At 44.4% G+C, this 20,902-nt stretch overlaps 1 protein-coding gene across 1 annotated transcript in view; it reads right to left on the reverse strand.

Annotated features, from left to right (window-relative positions):
- The window catches only part of ANO2 (anoctamin 2), a 152,789-nt gene extending 132,316 nt beyond the window's left edge, over positions 1-20,473 (reverse strand). Inside the window, exons 1-2 of the mRNA XM_081911712.1 lie at positions 20,242-20,473; positions 14,339-14,722 (exon numbers count right to left, since the gene is read on the reverse strand). Coding sequence (XP_081767838.1) covers positions 14,339-14,722; positions 20,242-20,271 — 414 coding nt within the window. The 5' untranslated portion in view covers positions 20,272-20,473. The remainder of the gene's footprint in view (positions 1-14,338; positions 14,723-20,241) is intronic.
- Positions 20,474-20,902: the final 429 nt, after the last annotated feature.

The following is a 20,902-nucleotide window of genomic DNA, read 5'->3' on the forward strand; positions in this document are numbered from 1 at the left end:
CTGTCAGGACAAAACACGATTGTTTGTGCCAGAACATCACTGCACGCTAACTGTCACTCTGGGAATAGAATTCATTTGTTAGATGCGGCAAGGGTTATAAAAGTGGGACCAAACACGAAAACAGGTGTTGTCCTAAAGTATTATTTTTAAAAAGTGAACAGGAAAAAAAGTCATTTATTTTTACTATAGTGTGTGCCGCAACCCCAGAGTTGTCCATGACTGGACCTAACGGTCAGGGGTCCCTTTACCTTTTTACCTCACCTCCCAAGACCAACTTAAACATGGGCAAATAAGGGTTTGGTTCCTTCAAGTCACTGCTTGAAAGAAAAGGAAGTTCACAAAAAAACGCTTACTATTCTCCTGGTGAGCGGCCCCGGGGGCGGGTGGCAGGCGCTGTGTTCCCACACAGCTGGGGATAATGCCATTTCTTCCCCCAGTTGGTTGCACAGACCTCTGGTGGTTTGCTCTGGATTCTGACTGATCGTGGGCAACATGGTGGCTGTGGCTTTGGAGCGGACCCAAGGGAAAACTATAAAGCCAGGCCACACCTCCTGCCTGGAGCTCAGCTGGCACTCGGCAGCCCCAGCCAGCCACCCTTCACTTTTTGCTTGAGGTTCTGCTTGAGGGTTAGTGAGAAGATGGATCACTGTGCCCAGATTGGGGTGGGAGAGGTAAGGGACCAACTGCTTAATGTGGTGAAGGTGGAAAAATGTCGCCTTGGCTGTTGCTATAACCTGTGCCTCCATGGAAAGGGAAGCATCAAGGATTACACCCAAACTCTTAACGGAAGGCACTGGCACCAATTGGGCCCCCGTAAGAGAAGGGAGTTGGTCCCTCATCCCCGTGCCATCCCAACCCAGCCATAGGACCTCTGTCTTTGAAGGATTTAGTTTCAATCGGCTCCCACGAAACCATCCAGCCCCAGCTTCCAAGCATCTGGTCAGTGTGTTCGGGGCCGAGCCGGTGTGGCCATCCACCAATAGATAGAGCTGAGTGTCATCAGCATATTGGTGACAGCCCAGCCCAAAGCTCCGGACAATCTGGGCAAGGGGGTGCATGAAGATGTTAAAAAGCATTGGGGAGAGGATTGGGTCCTGGGCACTCCACACACCAAGGAGTGGCACGATGACATCTCCCTCCCTAGCGATGAACATTTAATGTACATTGTGAGATGATTCTTAACCTGGGATTAACACTTGGAATCACAGAATAATATCATAGAATAATATTATTGTAGAGTTGGAAGGGACCACGAAGGTTATCTTGTCCAATCCCCTGCATTGCAGAATCTTTCGCCCAACATGGGATTCAAACCCACAATCCTGAGATTAAGAGTCTCATACTCTACCGACTGAGCTATCCCATCAAACAATCAGACTGGGTGATTCAGGTTACAATGCCTATGCCAAGACCTACTTACATCTGTAATCCATAAAATCGTGACCTATTTTATCCCAAAGCAATTCTCCCGTGATTCTTTCATCTTCCCATGTAAGCCCCTAGCTGCTCACGGCCTCAAGGGACCTGGAGCCACAACCCTACTGACTTCCCCCAAATCTTAGCCAAATAATACCCCCATAGGTTCCTTGAAACAATAGATGGATAAGGGGTTATATAAGAGATGTTTAGAAAATTTTGCATGGTGTGGAGAAAGTAATGACAGAAACCTTTTTCTCCCTCTCAAGGATCAGTCGGTGAAGTCAGATGGTGGAAGATCAAGGACAAGGCTATTGCTCTCATGACCTTATTGTGAGCTTCCCAGATGCATCTAGTTAACTACTGTGGGCATCAGGGTGCTAGGCTATGAAGTCCTTGGTCTATTTCGGAAGGGTTCTTATTAATTTCTCCAAAGATGTGCTGCTATCCAGCTCTTCTGCACGAGATGGGGATAAGGAGTGTGTGACCTTATGATCTGACATGTTTAATTCATAATAATTTGATTAGAACAGGCCATAAACGCATTCTCTCAAATTTTGCAGTGCTAAAATTGAACTTCCGTTTTTCTTTTTGGCTTTGCATTGCCGCTCAACATCATTATCTCTTTTTCTTGCTAATATGCAGTTTTGTTCACCTCAGGTACGGAATCATAGTACTGCAGAATCCAACCCCCTGCAATGCAAGGGTTTCTGTTTTCATATTCTGTTGTTGTGTCTTGGCAGTTTCAATTAACTGATGCTTCTAAAATCTGCCCTACAGAGTCAACCAATGTTTTCCTTTATTCCCTTCGTATTTCCCCATATTGATTATTGCAATATTCATATTGTTGGTGAGTTCTGTTTTTTCTTAAAGAAAAGAAGCAAAATAGGTGGGCTATTTTGAGTTGAAAAGCAGTTGCTCTTAAACATTTCCCCACCAAACTTTGTCACTCCAAATCAACCACCAATCACTCCTTCCCATGAGATTCTATGCGCATGTTGCTTCTAGTATTTTATGTACTGCTAAGTGTTCCCTAGAGGCACCCACCAGTTCCTGCCTTGACTTTCCCACTGGGTTTGATTTAAAGATCAGTTTCTGCTAAAAACAAAGTCATTGATAATTACAAAGGGCTTTCCTGGGCTGAGCAATGAATATCCACTGGTGTCTGTTAAGCTCTTTTACTACAACTGCATGCAAAACAAATCAATGGAGAAATATTTTCTCTGCTGGAGTAATGATCCTGTCTCTTTTCCTGATTCCAAAGCACTAAGCAAAAACGCTCAAAGTACAATAAAGTTTTAAATCTGCAAATTCCCAACAAGCCTCCAAATGGCCCCATGCTGGTGAATTTTCAAAGGATTTTTTAAAAATGCGTTTCAAAGAGAACCATAGAATTGTAGAGTTGGGAGGAACCACAAGAGCAGACTCACCCTCTGCAATGCAAGAATCTTTTGCCCAAGACAGGGCTCAAAGCTATGACCTTGAAATTAAAATTCTCATGCTCTGCCTACTGAGCTACCGAGTATTCAGTTATTGCATAAATGTGGAGAACTGAATTTAAGATTAGAAAAATGAGAAACAGAGAGAACCAAAACATACAGATTCACCCTTCTTTAGGCAGGGAGATTTGGAAAGCAATTTTTTCTAAGAATGGCAGGAATTGGATTTGGGGAAAATCTTGCCTACCTGGTTCTTTTAAAGGTTGAGCCCTACTTACCTAATTATTATTATCTTGGGGTCTAGTGGCATGGTCGTCTATTCTAAAGAACTGTTTGGGAACACTGAAACCATAGTTCTTCCTATGACTTGGCAAGATTTATGACGTGTTTGTGTGTGTGTGTGTGTGTGTGTGTGTGTGTGTTTTGGCCCCGTACCAAGGCAGTTCTTTGTAAGCTGCTCTCAGAGCTAATCCTGTTATCATCTGTTTAGTTAGTAAAGCCACCATTCTGCTGTTCTCTTGGATCCTGCTGTGGTGCTCGGTTGACAATGTGACCATGTGCGTAGATGCACAAGGGACCCACTTAAGAACATTACAAAAGCATTTAAACAGCATTCCCTGGATTGTAGTGTCTCTTTGTCTACGCTCTCTGGAAACAGCTCACTCTTTCTCTCCTCTATGTTCTCGGGTCTGTAAATCCTGTGGGCAGCACTGGCTCCCACAGGGCCTGATATCTAACCTCCTGCTCGCACATGAATCACAGAAGGGATTTCCTCAAGTACAAGTCAAGCAGTATTTTGACCCTTTTCCACAATGCCCATGCACTGAGCATGGAGGTCTGCAATCATCTCAAGCCTGTGACTGACTGATGTCCTGTCTCTTGTTCCCAGTATGCATTCTGAGATTAATCCTTTTATTTACAATATCTCAGGTAGTTGAGACTAGTCTTTCTGTAAGGTTAGTAAAGTGTAATTAAGGAGGTGCACACAACATTTTTCAAGGGTGACGGGGGTCACCGACTTCAGATATGAAGTATGTTAAGTTGTGGGTGAACATACCAGATGACACAGCGATTCTTCAAACAGCTCTTGTTAATTCACAGGCCAGAACAGAACTGAACTGAAGGGTTCAGCCAGCCTGCTTATATAGAGCTCCACTACAACGCAACTGTTACACTTTCTGTAACTATCCAATCACTGAACGTCAATTTCAATCCCTTATTTGCATATGTGGACCTGGGTGAAAACTATCTATGGTATCCCCCTACTGGCCCAGGGTGAGAGCTTCAGTACATAACAAAGTACATTTCACCAGCACACCAAACAACAGTCTGTGTCTATCAAGGGTCTGACTTTTACTGGTCTCAGATTCCCTTAAAAAGTGTGGTTCAGTATTTTATCTACTTGAAACCGGCTAATTCAGAGTCCAGATCTGTCTGTCTGCCTGCCTGTCTGTCTCTCTCAGAACCTCTGTTCTGTGGTTCTGCATTCTTACAAGTCAAGCAGAATGTACTATGTGAAGTATTGAGCTAAGTATTTTATAATGTGCTGTGCCTCTACAGTTGTATAGCTTTATATTTCTCTTTTGTCTGACATAGGGTTGTCACCTTTGTTCTAGCAAAATAAAGGACAGGATGGCAGCGGGAGGTGGGAGGCTTTCCTCCCCCCACCTGGTGCTGAAATTACTCCATGGCAATCCATTATAATCTATTGCAGCCTAACCAGAGGGCTGCTTTGAAATTTGTCACACACACGAATTTGTAAATCTGCCTATGCTATGCTACCCATGCTTAAATACATGACCTTTGACACACCCTTTCACACACATCCAGTTGCGTACAGCAATACATACAGACCAGGGCAATAAATAAACAGCGGGGGGGGGCATATTCTGATGGGGGGCAGGCTTTGTTCCACTTTTCAAATTTCTGAGATATAAAAATATTAGGTGTCAGGAGGGGAGGACAAGTCTTGTGGGGAGCTACCATATTTTTTGCTCTATAAGATGCACCAGACCATAAGACGCACCTAGTTTTTGGAGGAGGAAAACAAGAAAAAAAATATTCTGAATCTCAGAAGCCAGAACAGCAAGAGGGATCGCTGCGCAGTGAAAGCAGCAATCCCTCTTGCTGTTCTCGTTTCTGGGATAGCTGCGCAGCCTGCATTCGCTCCATAAGACACACACATATTTCCCCCTTACTTTTTAGGAGGGAAAAAGTGAGTCTTATAGAGCAAAAAATACGGTACTTCTCCCCACCCTCCTCTCTTAAATGTCATGCAGATAACTAAGTTCAGAATTTGGGCTTCTGGGCCACACTGACACAAAACCACTTGTTTCTAGGGACTCAGAACCTGTTGCTCTTGTGAAGGATGAGGCCCGGTGCTCCTAGGCTGCAGTTCTGTGCATGGCTGCCTTAACCCACACCGAAGTTTCGGGGAAATGGAAGCAGCAACATGAAAGCCTTGCCCTAGTTTGTTCCTCCGTGGGGGCGGGATGAGGAGAGAGAGTGAAGAGAATTTCCACCCTCCCTTCCCAACAGGTAGGCAGGGTTTGCAAAACCGAGAAGGCTTACCTGGTCTGGTGCCTCCCACCTGGGTTAGGGTGGCTATCGTCCCGCCCCCGGCCTGGGAGGACAATGGATGGCTGCCTGGGGGTGGGGCAAAGGCCAAGGGAAAGAGGCCGACCCCCCTCGGCCAAACCTCACTTTGTTTCTTCCTCTTCCAGGTTCGCCCACCTATCCCTCCCAAATTAATAATATTTCCTTGCAGCCTAATATTTTCTGTTCCAGCGGGCGCTGCTATGGTCATAAGATGGTTGCTGTATTTGGAACCGGGTAGGAATTTTCCTTGCATTGGAAGGTTTTGCCTTCCCTGTATCATTTCATCACAACTTTGGCGGTTCTTAGGCCTTGGCAAGGTATCCTTTAGTCTATCTTCAAGTTGGGGGGAGGCATTTCATAAAAGGATTGGTTGCAGGAGTCCCTGGCCCTAGAGCTGCGGCATATAGGTCAAACTCCCGGCAGAGGTAAGGTGCGAGGGGACGCTGTGTAAGTTTGTGCTTTGCCGTCCCCGCCCACTGCACCTCATTGCCCTGCACATCCTCAGTCCCGGACGGGCTGAGAGGGTTACATGCCAAGGCCTATGCCAAGTTCCCCACATTCTGAAGTTAAATAAAGTTGTGGCTAATTTGAACCAATACTTCTCATTCTTTGGGGAGGTAGGCTCCACAGACAGGGTTCAGTGGATGTGTTTGCAAAAAGAGGAAAGGGGGAAAGCGAGGAGAGGTTTCTCCAGCCAAGCCTTCCCTGCTGGAGTCCGGAGATGGGCATTTAGAAAGGATCCTTATCTTGGAAGGGAGGGAGGGAGGGAGGGAGAGAGAGAGAGAGAGAGAGAGAGAGAGAGAGAGAGAGAGAAGCAACAGAGTGGAAATAGGGGAAAGCGTGTTCTCCTCCATGGAGAGCACGTGTTGCGGTGGGGGCCACCAGGACACTCCAAAGTTGGGGGTGAGCCAATTGATGCAATTGGGCTTCCCTTGTCGTTGGGAAGAAGTTAATGTTGCCATTGACAGCCAGAAATGCTAAAACTCCTTGCACGAGGCTAGGGCTTCCTCTTTTCGCCCGTGCATCAGATTGCCCCCCCCCTATATTTAGGGTTGTTAACTTTGACCTTGCTATGCCTGTCATGGGGTCGTCTGCTTTGGAGTGGGGGCCCGGTAGGAATTTTGTCCATCTGGCTGATTGGCTGGGGCCATTTGGTTTTTGCCTACTGCGTAGCAAATCGTCACAACTTGTAAGGTTGCGGTTAGGCATTGGTTTATGGTTTGGTTGGTTGAGGGGCATGGATTGACTGTGCCTGCCCCTCTAATGCTGCTGCTGCAAGGGATTCCGTTAAAGGAATTGGGGGCTAACTATTGCTTGTCCACCCTGTCAAGGGGGCTCGGGCCACTGCAAGAGCTCCTGGCTGCATTTGGGGAGGGCAGGTTCCCTGCTCCGTCTCAACCCCCAAATGTATTCCCCTTTTCTGACTTTCGCATTGTGCGGAATGTCAGTCTGTCCCCCAATTGGGGGGGGCAAATAATTGTAACCAATGCCTAAGCAACCACTAACATTTTTGTATTTTAATAAAGTTGTGGCCAAAATTATGCCAAATACCTTAAACAAAAATTCTGTGTGATGTGTGAGTTATTGGGGTGGACCTGGGGACCTCGGCACGCAAATACAGGACAAACTTTGAAACACTGAAATACGGGACAATCCCGTATTATTGGAGGATGAGTGGCAACCCGAGCCCTGACACCTTTTCTGTTGCTACTGCTGTCTTTAATTTCCTAATTATGTACTGTAATCCTATGAGTGAATGGTTTGAATGGATGATGACTCTGCTGAAAGATCACTAATGGAAGGACAGCAGGGTGGAAGCTGAGCTGCACGGCTATCACAGGCTAACAGGACATTAGAATCCTGCCTCTATGGCACCATCAGAAAGCTGCCCTTAAGAACCAGCAATGAGAGATGTGCAGAAGAGGAGATGGCCATCTTCATTTTCCTGATTCTAACGCTAGCACTTCTGTCCCAGAAGTTCCTTTTATGCTGCATTACCCGTTCTGTTATGGAACTGTAATTTTTTTAAAAAATCAATATACTGCCATGTTGCACTAAATTTCAAATGATGGGGAAAAATATCTGTATGCCAGAATACCACCTGAAATTTCTTCAATTACAGCTCAAAATCCCCATGATTTTCTGGGTTAACAAAGCTTCAAACAGATTTCCCCGGAGCAAATCTCACAGAAATGAGCACGGAACGTCTGCTAGATTCTGCTAGTTTTCCAAATGTGGCTTTTATGGTTGGGGTTAGTAGTGCAGCCCCTTGTACTGTACTCCTGGTGATGCTTTCACTCAGTTATCACAAGAAGCCTCTAGTCTAGTCTTGGCCCCTTCTTCCTCCTGCCAGCCATATACCCAACCCATAGAATCCTAGAATTGTAGAGGGACCCTACGTAGAGACATCACCTTGCCAACAAAGGTCCGTATAGTAAAAGCTATGGTTTTCCCAGTAGTGATGTATGGAAGTGAGAGCTGGACCATAAAGAAGGCTGATCGCCGAAGAATTGATGCTTTTGAATTATGGTGCTGGAGGAGACTCTTGAGAGTCCCATGGACTGTAAGAAGATCAAACCTCTCCATTCTGAAGGAAATCAGCCCTGAGTGCTCACTGGAAGGTCAGATCCTGAAGCTGAGACTCCAAGACTTTGGCCACCTCATGAGAAGAGAAGACTCCCTGGAAAAGACCCTGATGCTGGAAATGATGGAGGGCACAAGGAGAAGGGGACGACAGAGGACGAGATGGTTGGACAGTGTTCTTGAAGCTACCAGCATGAGTTTGACCAAACTGCGGGAGGCAGTGGAAGACAGAAGTGCCTGGCGTGCTCTGGTCCATGGGGTCACGAAGAGTCGGACACGATTAAATGACTAAACAGCAACAACAAAGGGTCATCTCCAAGGCACCCCAGGGGGTGTGGGAATAGGGTGTTCATAGTCCCATTCATTCCCTAGCAGATTATCCCAGATTATCAATTATCCCTATCCATAATGGGTTGCATTCAGCTAAGTCCTGTGCAGAGCAGACCCATTGAAATCCATGACCCCAAGTTAATCATGTCCATTAACTTCAATGGGTCTGCTCTGAGAAGGACCAGCGCTGAACCTCACCCACTGTTTCTGTAAATAGTGACATATTTCTGAAGAAACTTGATGCCAGCTGACTTGTTGATCTCAGAATCTGAAATATATATCTAAGAATTTCCTCTAATTTGGCATCCAACTTCTTATGGAGAATAAATGTGCTAAAAAGGCAGATGGTGACTATTTCCATATGTGGTGGACCTGCGATAAGGTAAAAAAAAATTGGGAATCAATTTATAATGAACTCAAAAAGATATTTAGATATACTTCCCCCAAAAGACTAGAAGCTTGTCCATTAGGCTTAATAGGAACAGAAATTAAAATAGAAGATCAAAATTTGTTCATGTATGCTACAGCTGCCGCGAGGACCCTTCTGGCCCAAAGATGGAAAGTACAAGATATACCAACTATTCAGGAGTGGCAGGCGAAGTTGACAGAATTTGCAGAACTTGCCAAACTGTCAGGGAGGATCCGGGACCAGGGAGATCAAAGATACCAAAATAACTGGAGTAGATTTATTGAATATTTAAAGAAGAATTTAGGTCAAGACACTAGCAGGATTGACATAATACCTCCAATGTATAATAGTACTAATATGAGAATGATGTGCGTGATGGAAAGAGGATAAATATACCAGTTGTGGGGAGGGAGGGGGGTCGCGACTCGGCAGAGTCAAAGGGCATGTATGGTGCTATTACAATTTGTTGGAAAAGAATATGTAAGGAAAACAATAAAAATTCACTTGGAAAAAAAAAGAGAGAATAAATGTGCAGGAACCTGTTGCTTCCACTTTTCGCTGAGTAGTTTTCTTCAATAAATGAGGCAAAATTGGCAGATGTGAGGAGCATTTATGATAGATGGAGCTGGATTAAGTAGGAGCATTATTATTATTATTATTATTATTATTATTATTATTATTATTAGGTAAAGGTAAAGGTACCCCTGCCCGTACGGGCCAGTCTTGCCAGACTCTAGGGTTGTGCGCTCATCTCACTCTATAGGCCAGGAGCCAGCGCTGTCCGCAGCCACTTCCAGGTCACGTGGCCAGTGTGACAAGCTGCATCTGGCGAGCCAGCACAGCACACGGAACGCCGTTTACCTTCCCGCTAGTAAGCGGTCCCTATTTATCTACTTGCACCCGGGGGTGCTTTTGAACTGCTAGGTTGGCAGGCGCTGGGACCGAGCGGCAAGAGCGCACCCCGCCGCGGGGATTCGAACCGCCGACCTTTCGATCGGCAAGTCCTCGGCGCTGAGGCTTTTACCCACAACGCCACCTGCATTATATTTGTATACCACCCTATACATGCAGGTCTCAGGGCAATTCACAACATAAAATCACAATATAAGAACATCTCTATCTTTAAGCAAGGAAACATAAACCGATGCCTTATATCTTCATCTAGGCAACTACCAGACACCTTTCGGCTTTCTTTACCAGGGATGTTTTGCCTAAAAGATGTTCTGGGTTGTATAAAACTCTGGGTTTATGGGACCAAGTCCTGAGAGGTACAAGCTTATTTGCCTTTAGAAGAAAAATTTTAAAAAAAGGTTGCTTTTTTAAAAATAGCCTTCATCTCCTAAATGCTCTGTGCCTTTCAATCCGCCTTTCATTCACAACAGCCTGCAAGGCAATCTTTTTTGTCCAGGTGCCAAAGCTCATCTCAAATGACTGCCCTATTATAGCTTTGACATATACTATAATGAATGAATACAGCAAAGGATCCATTTGTGGTTATTAAAGAGCAGCGCAACTGAAGCTTCATTTAACTACTGATGGTCCATGTAGAGCAGGGGTAGAGTCTGCGAACGTGGGGTAGGTGGGCCTTGGTCTGATAGAGCAAGACACTTCTTATGTTCATAAGCATGACTGCATCATGGGTGTAAACATCAGAATCATGGGCAGTGGCATAGCTGTCAACTTACAGATTTGAAAATAAGGGACCAGCAGCCTCGAAAATAAGGGATCAGCAGCCAAAATAAGGGATTTTAGTCAACCAGCAGCCAAACGAAGCCTCATGTGGTGGTTCCCACAGCGCAGCAACCTGGCAAAGGTTTGCAGCAAGGAAACCGACCGTCACCTCTCCGCTGGGAAGCGCTGAGCAAAAGCAAGTCCCCAGGCAACACAGCCAATTTGATCAGCACAAAGCATGCAAGCTCCACCCCCCAGTCATTCTTAGACTCCTTATTGGGTGAGCAACGCAGCCAAGCAACACAGCTGGAGCCTCTCTCCTCCCTGGCCGGCAGGGAGGGAGGGAGAGGAGCTGCTTCCTTTGAAACCTGGGAAATTTAAGGGACATCATCAATAAGGGACAGCAGCGGACACGGCACTGGGATAAGGGACTTTCCCGCCAAATATGGGACGGTTGACAGCTATGGGCAGTGGCTGGCTTAGTGGGGCACTGGCTGAGCGCTCATGACCTCAGGAGGGCCCATGCTCAGAGGCCACCAGCTATATAAAGGGGCTTGCATGATTGTTGGGGGGTGGGGCAGAGAGATGTCACTCAGTGTGTGTGTATGTGTGTACATGCATGCATGCAAGAGAACCAGCCCTACAATTCTATGTTTCTAGGAAAGTTGTTTCCTCTTTTAAATAGGGTGGCATTTCCCCCATAATTGTATTTCTCTGTTGCTTACTGTGTTTAATATCTGCTTGTCATATAGCTGTTTAAGGCATGAGCACCCTGCTCTTCTCCAATGCCACCCCCCAAACCAGGGCAGGGCAGCAGGGACAACATTAGGGTTGCCATATTTCAAAAAGTGAAAATCTGGACACAAAAGTTGTTAAGGTTTTTTTTGGCCAAAGTTGTTGAGAGGGGTTCCCATACGTCCGGGTTTTCCTGGACATTTAATCGTTTTTCTGCCCAGGCACTGTTATCGACAGCTGAATACCGACTGTGTCCTGGAAATACCATACGTATGGCAGACCTACACAACATCAAGTGTCATGAGCTGCCAAGGGGTTATGTTATTGTCAGTCTTTCACCTGCTGATCTTGTGCATGGCATTTCTTACAGAGGGAGGGTCAAAAGCGATTTGAGAGTTACAGCGACTCTGTTCAGATGCTCATGCTGAATACAGTGAAGATTTAAGATCTTCTGAGTACAAAGGATTTACAACCCCCACTCAGCCATGAAGCTCCCTTGGTTCCCCTGGATCTTGTGAGGATAAAATGGAAAGGGAAAGAGCCATGAACACCACCTCAAGCTCTCTGAATAACAATTTATTTAAGTTTTTATTCCAGCAGCACCAACCCACTCCTAAGAACCCCATATTCCTTCCATGGGTGGGAAAGCAGCTAATCACCTCTTCCTGCCAATTGGTGCCACAATCAACTTAACGAACACCCCCCTCTCCATGTGCTATCTGACTGCTGCATTTCCCTAGAACAGGGGTCAGCAAACCTTTTCAGCAGGGGGCCGGTCCACTGTCCCTCAGACTTTGTGGGGGGCCAGACTATATTTTGAAAAAAAATATATGAACAAATTCCTGTGCCCCACAAATAACCCAGAGATGCATTTTAAATAAAAGCACACATTCTACTCATATAAAAACACACTGATTCCCGGACCATCCACAGGCTGGATTTAAAAGGTGATTGGACTGGATCCGGCCCCCGGGCCTTAGTTTGCCTACCCCTGCCCTAGAAGAAATACACTCTCCAAGAGACTGGATAACAACTACACTCCCTACTATAAAGCACATTTCTCTCTACACCAGCATTCCCCTGTTCCATATGGTAAAAACAAGAGCACCAAAACATCCGAGCAGCTTAATATATTAAAAACTAACGTCTACAACCGTATAATTTGGAATAAAAAGGTGATGAAACGCTGGAAATAAAAACACAAGCAAACCTAGGAAAACAGGCAACCTCTCACCCTCCACTCCTGATTTTTCATAGCAGGCAAAAAGAAAAACCAGTTTTCCAACCTTGATAACTAGATACGCAGGTACAGGTACGCACATACATCCTCTGAAACGTACGGTTTAAACATTTAAAAGTCACTCAGTTCAGCATTGTTGGGCTTACTGCTTTGGACTAGCCACCAACTTTCATCTAAACTTATCTCACATGGCTGTTGTGAAGGCGCAGGAGGTATAAAATCGCTGCAAAAGGGACACTGAGCTTTTGCTTCAACTGTCATGTTATTGTACAGCAAGAGCTATATCAAACAGAAAGAGAAAAGCTTGCCAGCTCTGGCAAAAAAAACCCCAAACCCACACAATACTGTAAGCATGCCATGTGCTTTGGTGACTGAACCAACTCTCAGCCCAACCTGCCTCACAGGTTGTAAGAAAAACTACACATACACACCACATTTATTGAAAAATAAGTCCTGCTAAATTCAATAGGGCTTACTCCCAGATAAATAGGATTAGGATTGCAGCCTTACTCACAGAAAAGTGAGTATAGGAAGCTGACAAAGACCAGATTCAAAACAGGCCAAGCTGTCCGGTTTAGAAACCCAGGAAAAATAGCTCTAGACTCCTTTGGAAGAAGGCGTAGAGGTATAAGTCTAATAAATAAAAATATTCAAACATTGAGAAGGAAGTCCAACACATTTTAATGGCATCATAAACTGAATGTACACTTTTATATTTCTCTCCAAAAATAGTTGATAGATAAAATGTATAACATTCTTCCTTTTTTTTTTTTTTTTGCAAAAATAATGATAATTTAAAGCCGCATGTACACTTATTATCAGCTATGAAATTGTTGAATGTGCATGCCTGGAAGGACACAGAGAGAGGAGAAAATGGATGGGCCGTGGAGAGCTACTGCTATGCATACGGGCACTACTATTACCAACACGCAAGGTCTGGATTGGGCAACAATGAGACAGAAGCAGAAATGGGAGCTCTAGAAATCACTAGCTCTTGTGTAATATTCAAAATGGGACTTGCCCATCACAGCTTTGATTTAACTTAACTGGCTAAAATCCCATATGGCAGGGACTACCAACCAGGGCAGCCCATTTCATTGATGCTTGGGTCTGGGGGAGGAGCTCGCATTTTGTCTGACAACTTTTGAGCAAGAGCCCAGGAGTGCCCAAACTTTTTTCAGAGAGGGCCAGATTTGATGAAGTGAACATGTGTGAGGGCCGACCAACATTGGTGACCTTTTCTTGAACTTTTGTTTTTTAAGATTGAAATTGTTGAGCTTTTTAAAGGATTGAAATTGTTGTTGTTGAGCGTTTTTTAGAATTGAAGTCCTTGAGCTTTTGGGGGGATTTTTACCAAAAGTTCTTGAGCTTTTTATAAACTGCCACACTGGCCGGACTCTGGACATGACTGCCTTAGTAATAATAATAATAATAATAATAATAATAATAATAATAATTTATTATTTATACCCCGCCCATCTGGCTGGGACTCCCCAGCCACTCTGGGCGGCTTCCATAAAAACCAAAAATACAGTAAAATATCACACGTTAAAAACTTCCCTGAACAGGGCTGCCTTAAGATGTCTTCTGAATGTCAGGTAGTTGTTTATCGCTTTGACATCTGCTGGAAGGGCGTTCCACAGGGCGGGCGCCACTACCAAGAAGGCCCTCTGCCTGGTTCCCTGTAGCTTTGCTTCTCGCAATGAGGGAACCTCCAGAAGGCCCTCGGCGCTGGACCTCAGCGTCCGGGCAGAATGATGGGGGTGGAGACGCTCCTTCAGGTATACTGGACCGAGGCTGTTTAGGGCTTTAAAGGTCAGCACCAACACTTAGGTACTTATTTTGTTTGCAAAATGAAAGCCAACAGTCCGGCCTGATTTCTGGCCTCACCTGTCTGTTGGCAGTTCCTCCTCTTACCTCTGCATCTTTCTCTATCTCCAGACCAGCTTCCATCAGGTTGCTTTCGAACTCTTTCCTCTGCTCTCGTTTCGCTTCCTCCAGAGCCTCCAACGGCCCCAGATCGATGACCTCGGCATCTGGAGAAGCTGCTTCCTGGCCTTGTGGCGGCAACGCCTGCTGTTCAGATTGACTTTTGGCCGTTTCCCCATTAGAAATGATAGCCAAAGAAGGAGGTCTCTGCGAGAGGCTTGGAGAACCACCACTGGACTGCGAGGTAGATTTCCGATAGTGATAAGCTAAAACATAGTCCACTTTCCTCTTGCTGTCTCGGAAGTGCATCCCTCCAGGTGTGAGCCTCTCTGTGGAACCTGCTTGAGCCCCATCCAGGTAGTTGTTGATAACCTGGAGGAAAAGTTCAAAGAAAGTTACTGAAAGAAGCCTCCTGTGACAAATTCAAGAAAGGGGACTCAATGTCTTCCTGCCCGTAAGCCATGGAGACACGTGATGTGTGCGGTAACTGCAGTCATTAGCAGTTGTATGAGAGGAGTGAGACGGATGAGGCTCAGATTAAGCAGTATAACGCAACAGAGTGCAGGTGCCCTGCAGAAAGCGTCTTATGGAACAAATAACTTGAGATTATTCAAGCCAGGCAATGGACTGCAAGCCACAACCCCCAGCCCCCTAAGAACATAAGAACCGATTTGCTGTATCTGCCAATTTGATGGATCAGGTCATCTCATCTGGTCAGATGCCCCTGTGTACTCAACAGCAGGGCACTGGAGTGACTGCCACCCCTTTTCGTTTCTCCCCTGACTACATTTGGTAGTGAGAAGGAGGGACCTGCTATCTTACGCCCCCTAAGAAAGGTGCTCCAGTTCCTTGCTCCTGCCAGCTTGGAGCCAGAACCTGCTACATGGCAGAAGTTGGGGAAGAAGCAAGTGGGGGGGGGGGAGAGAGAGAGATAATATCTTTCCTGAATCCTCCTTATATAATACAGAGCGAGGAGTTTGGCCTCTCTACTGTACTATAACTTTGTTGGTGTTGGTTGTGCTTGACAATCCTACCCCCATCCCTTCAGCTGATCCTCACCTGTTCTCAAAATTCTGTTGGTCCTGATAGCCACAAAGGCCTGACCTTTGTCAGTCTGCTTGGGGTTCAAGACACATACACATCTTTTCATTTGCAACTCCCCCCACAGAAGTTATGTTTGCTTAGCCTACCTAATAGCTCCTGAAAGTCCTATCATTTGTGAATGTGTCTAATCCTTTCTAAAAGCCATCTAAGCCACTTGTCATTCCCAGACCTTGTCTTAGTGAACCGGATAAGTCAATTATGGACTATATGAAGGAGTACATCTTTTTGCCTACTGTCAATCAGCTTGACTGTGGGATCTCCAAGTCCTAATTTATGAGAGGTGGGAGCTCCTCTCTCCTCGTTGTTCATACTTTCATAAATCATAGAATTGTAGGGTTGGAATATGCCCCGAGGATCATCTAGTGTCCAACCCTCTGCAATGCAGGAATTATCTATCAGAAATTATATATGTCATGAAATATGTGTCATGTTCTTCTAAACCACATTTTAATCCAGAAGTGGACAGAAAGAAGATGAAGGTTCATAGTGTTCCACTGGCCAAATTCTGGTGGACCACCAATTACAGTGGTACCTCGGGTTACAGATGCTTCAGGTTACAGATGCTTCAGGTTACAGACTCTGCTAACCCAGAAATAGTACCTCGGGTTAAGAACTTTGCTTCAGGATGAGAACAGGATGAGGCGGCGGTGCAGTGGCAGCGGGAGGCCCAATGGCTAAAGTGGTACCTCAGGTTAAGAACAGTTTCAGGTTAAGAACGGGCCTCCAGAACAAATTAAGTTCTTAACCCGAGGTACCACTGTACCTGCTTGTTCCCAGTATTCCTTGAAATGATCCAAGTGGATCTAAGTGCAGAGCTAAGTAGACCTGGGCCTAATGCTGAAAGGTTCTTCTGATGTTTTTAAAGATACTCTGGATCACTTAATTTTTTTTTAAAAGATTCTGAGTATTCATTCTTGCTCTGTAAATTAAAAAATGCAGCAGTGGGTTTAAATTTAAAAATATACTATGCAAGATAGTTGGTGCTTCACCATTGCAAATCTGACCTGTAGAAATTCTTTTTTGATCCCGAATACAGCAAATTAAACTCCCAATTATGCGAAAACCCCACTAACATTTAATTGGGCACATCTTCATGGTGCACAAGCCCCATGTTTCAGACAGTTTCTGATGCTCCTGGGGACATTGGGAGGAATTTCCCCCCCATCGTATGTAGGGGTTAAAGAAAAACTTCTCTGACTCTAAAGGGCCACAATATTTTCAGGTCAAAGAAAATGCATCAGATTTGTAACTCATTTCTTTACATGTTTATTTGGAAACATGTTCCACTGTGTACACTGGGGCTTTCTCCCCCAAATACCGTATTTTTTGCTCTATAAGACTCACTTTTTCCCTCCTAAAAAGTAAGGGAAAATGTGTGTGCGTCTTATAGGGCAAATGCAGGCTGCACTGCTATCCCAAAAGCCAGAACAGCAAGAGGGATTGCTGCTTTCACTGCACAGCGATCTCTCTTGCTGCTCTGGCTTCTGCGATTCAGAATATATTTTTTTTCTTGTTTTTCTTCTCCAAAAACTAGGTACGTCTTGTTGTCTGGTGCGTCTTATAGAGCAAAAAATAAAAATATGGTATATAGATAAGGATTGCAGCTTAAATGTATCTGGAAACCAGTAAAGAGTCATTTCAGCCCCACATAAACAAAGATTAGTTCTTACCTATGCTAAGAATTTCCCACAGGGAACTTGAGGGAGTTTAAAACAAAACAAAACAAACAAACAAACAAACAAACAAACAAACTGGAAAAGATATAAACCATATTCAGGCTTATTAGACGTTGGTGGTGGTTGCATGCAGAACCTCAACGTCCACATCCCCACCAGCTCTGCTTCCAATTTATATACACGTGTTTGCCATGAAGGGGGCTTCTAAGTATCTTCATGGGTGTGAACCTATCAAAGTGCAGCTCTACATACGTGAAAAAGATTGGGAGAAGGTCACTGGAATGCAAGCCAGTTCGATTTCTCAAAATGGCACAGGGAGGAAGGGGAGCGACTCACTGCCGTAGCGCTTACTGCAATGATGTCCATCAAGGGCTATTCAGTATCTGATGCTTTGTGCTTCTAATGGCACAAAAGGACCTGCAGCATGTAAAACAGTGACCTCTGAGGAACAGGGATAACAGGGATTAACTTCCAGTGCTCTAAAAGGGCTGCTCCCATGCTGCAGGAACAATAAATCTTCAAAGGACCTCGACGGATGGAGTGAGCATCCAAGAGTGGAAGAACCGTAATCATTCCTGAACACTGCATAACCATCCTAGGTGTTAGTCCTTAGGACAAATATAAGCTAACTTCCCTTTCTTCAATTATTTCCAAAACTTGTATAAATTATGACCAAGGCCATCTCTCTGCTGGCTAAAATGTTCGTCTGCAATATGACCAGGCTGCTGGCTTAAGAGGAGAAACCATTAAGGGGCTGAAAGCAAAACTAGCAAAAATTATGCTCCAGTAATAAATAGCAAAGAAACTTTATAAACAGACAGGAGATTCTCCAACTCTGAGAATTTTTCACTTTATTTTGTCCTATTTTAAATCCTCCTATTCACTGATGAATGTGCTGACTGTAATGTGAAACTACATGGCTGCTCACTGTGAGAGTTGAATGTTAGGAATGTAAGCAAGGACTGTGTGGATCTCGGGGGGTGGGGATACTCAGTATGGTGAAAATACTGGAAAAACACCCCCACTGATTGCTGGTATCATGCGACAACTACTGAATGATCAATTGGAAGAACTTAGAACAGAAATGCACAGAACAGCAAATAAAAATGGACTGAGGGGGAAAGAGTACTTGGGGAAAAATACTAATGGAGGATTGCCAGAATGTGAGAATGGAATGGTAAGCTGGAGGCAATAGATGATGAAATCGAGACGTCTTCCACATAGGTGTCTGGAGGAGTTAAACAGTCAAATGGTGGAGTTATGATGTTGGAGGAGAAGGAAAGCATGAACAGAGAAATTAATAATTATCCTGAGCCGGCAGAGACAGAGCTGCATAAAATTTGGAGTTAAATTAGAGGGCAAAGCTACTAAGTCTCTGACGACATTGTTGAAAAAAAGAATGGAAGAAGAGAAAACGGAAGCCGACTTTTAAAAAAAAGGGATGGAAAACAGGAAATGGAATTGGAAGATATGGACTTCGATGTGAATTAATGAATAAACAACAAGCAATTATGAATTACTGTCTCAGTATATGTCCACAGTGAAGAGTCCCCTGAGGGAATAAAGATAAAGGATGTCTTGTTTCCCAATATTGGAGGCAAAGCTGTTATGTTGGACTGGGGGAAGATTATTATTGGCTTTTATCGATAATACTTTTCAGAGAATCTCTTTGAAACTTTTTGTGTGGTAGGTCAACAAACTTGAGATATGCAGAATGGAAGAATATTGCCTAGCAGAAGGAGGAACATCATCCTGGGGTGAACATTTCAAATACTTTGAATAAATCTTGTATATACAACCGACAGACCCCGAGAAGCTATTTCAGCTGTTGCAGGATTTAGAGGTGCAGTATTTTGTGTACAGTTAACTTGACGAAGCAAAGCAATAAAGGCATGCCAGGTTGGTCTACGAAACTCCCAGAGCAACAACCCTCATTTTAATATGGCTTCAGCTTCTGTAAACTTCTAGTCAAGAGCAAGGGAATAGTGTGTGAGGAAGTTATTGTCTTGGGATATATGAATTTGAAAACAAGTCCTTCTTTCAAAACCCAGCCTAGCAACAGAATGCAAATAAGGAGGCAATTCATTCAACATTGATGTTCAGTTTTGTGTATAATGCTGTGCATTTGAGCTCTTATACACAGGACTATTTTTAGGATGCCTCTTCCTCTCTTCTTTCAAATCTTTCCTCACTCACCCCTTAACCTTGGCCTCACCTGCAACGTAAAACAAAGCCTAAAAACAAGTAATTGCATCTCTCTGATTCTCCCTGCTTCTTTGCTTTGCTTTCCTTTCCTTCATGTCTCTCACTTGTTGAAAATTTGATTGTCTTTGAAGCAAGGATCTGCTTGCTGTTGGACTCCCCCCTCCCTTTGATAGTTTATTTTGCTTATAGCACCATGTAAATCAGCTAGCTGATATACCTTTCCTTTTGTAGCCACGCAGTAGTGAATAGTAGCCTTTGCTTTCTTTGGAATATCCCCCCTGCCCAACAAATTCATTGTCACCTTCTCTGGAGACAGAATTTCACTCTTCCATTGTGTTGTGTTCCATCCTTCTCCATCTGCCATACCTACAACTCAGGCATGTCTATTTATTTATTTTTCATGATGCACTGCATTCAAAAGACATACCTATTTGTCCCATTCAAATACAGAGCACAGATTCCATGTCATTCCATGTCATGCCTCCTCTATACACACTTATCACTGGCAGATTGAGGAAGCGATGGCGATAGCATATTCAGTGCCTTGTGTGTGTGCTCTACAGTGCTTTGCAGGGCGCAACAGCCATAGAATCTGACATTGATTGTAAAAAGAAAGAAAGTTTACAACCTTCATACCTTCAGGTAAAGTGTGTAGGCAATGCCTGGTGAAATCTCTGGAGCCAAAGGAACAGAGGAATTAGAACGTTCATTGGCTGAAAGAGAAGCATTAGAGCCCTGCAGAACTTAACTCTCCCTCCTTCCATGAATAGGAAAAGCAGAATAAATTACATGGGGAAAATGTAGAAACGTGGCTTTCTTGGTGCAGACTATTTACATATTTATTTGAGACATAGCCCTGGGTCGATTATAGCATCCCCCACTGTGTAATTGTCATGCTGTACTCACAGGCAGTCCATGCAGATTTTCTGGTTCCATCCCTGCAAGAGTGAAAATGCCTAGACTCAGATTTTCAGCCTACCCTTTCAAAGGGAGACACACCGTACGCGGCACCATTTCGTAGTTGCTGGCCCAGGTGGGAATCCTAGGAAATCTATAAGCCAGGTCTAGAGAAGATGGTCTTCAACTATTATTTCTCCTTCCTTGCATGTAAAAGTATATGTATATATATATATTTAAAAAGCACTCCGGACCAGAAGGAAAGAGAACAACACCAGTGTTGTTGTTGCTGAAAGTGTTGTGCTCTTTATCATCTCGAGGTACCCAGGGGCCTCATTCCATGGCTGCCACCTGAGAAGTCACCATAGCAACACCAGGGACAAAGAAGCAGGTGTGGCTGCAAAGAGGCTGAACTTCAGGAGCTTGCAAAGATGCCTCTGGTTGCATAAAGTTACAGACTCAGGTGGGTTTTGCGGCACTAAAGATTCAGGGGAGCAAGGGATATATGTACAGTTTTGAATCCTACGGTTGCAAACCTATGGGCCACTCATGTGGGAGCAAGCTCTATTGAACCCTGTGCAAGCTATTTCCAAATAAATATACATACAGTTGGGCTGCATGGTTGCAACCAAAAGCAAGCTTAATAGGAAGTAAGTCTAATTGAACTCAC

The sequence above is a fragment of the Podarcis melisellensis genome (genome assembly GCF_964234715.1).
Source record: "Podarcis melisellensis genome assembly, chromosome: 5".
Classification (NCBI taxonomy): Eukaryota; Metazoa; Chordata; class Lepidosauria; order Squamata; family Lacertidae; genus Podarcis; species Podarcis melisellensis.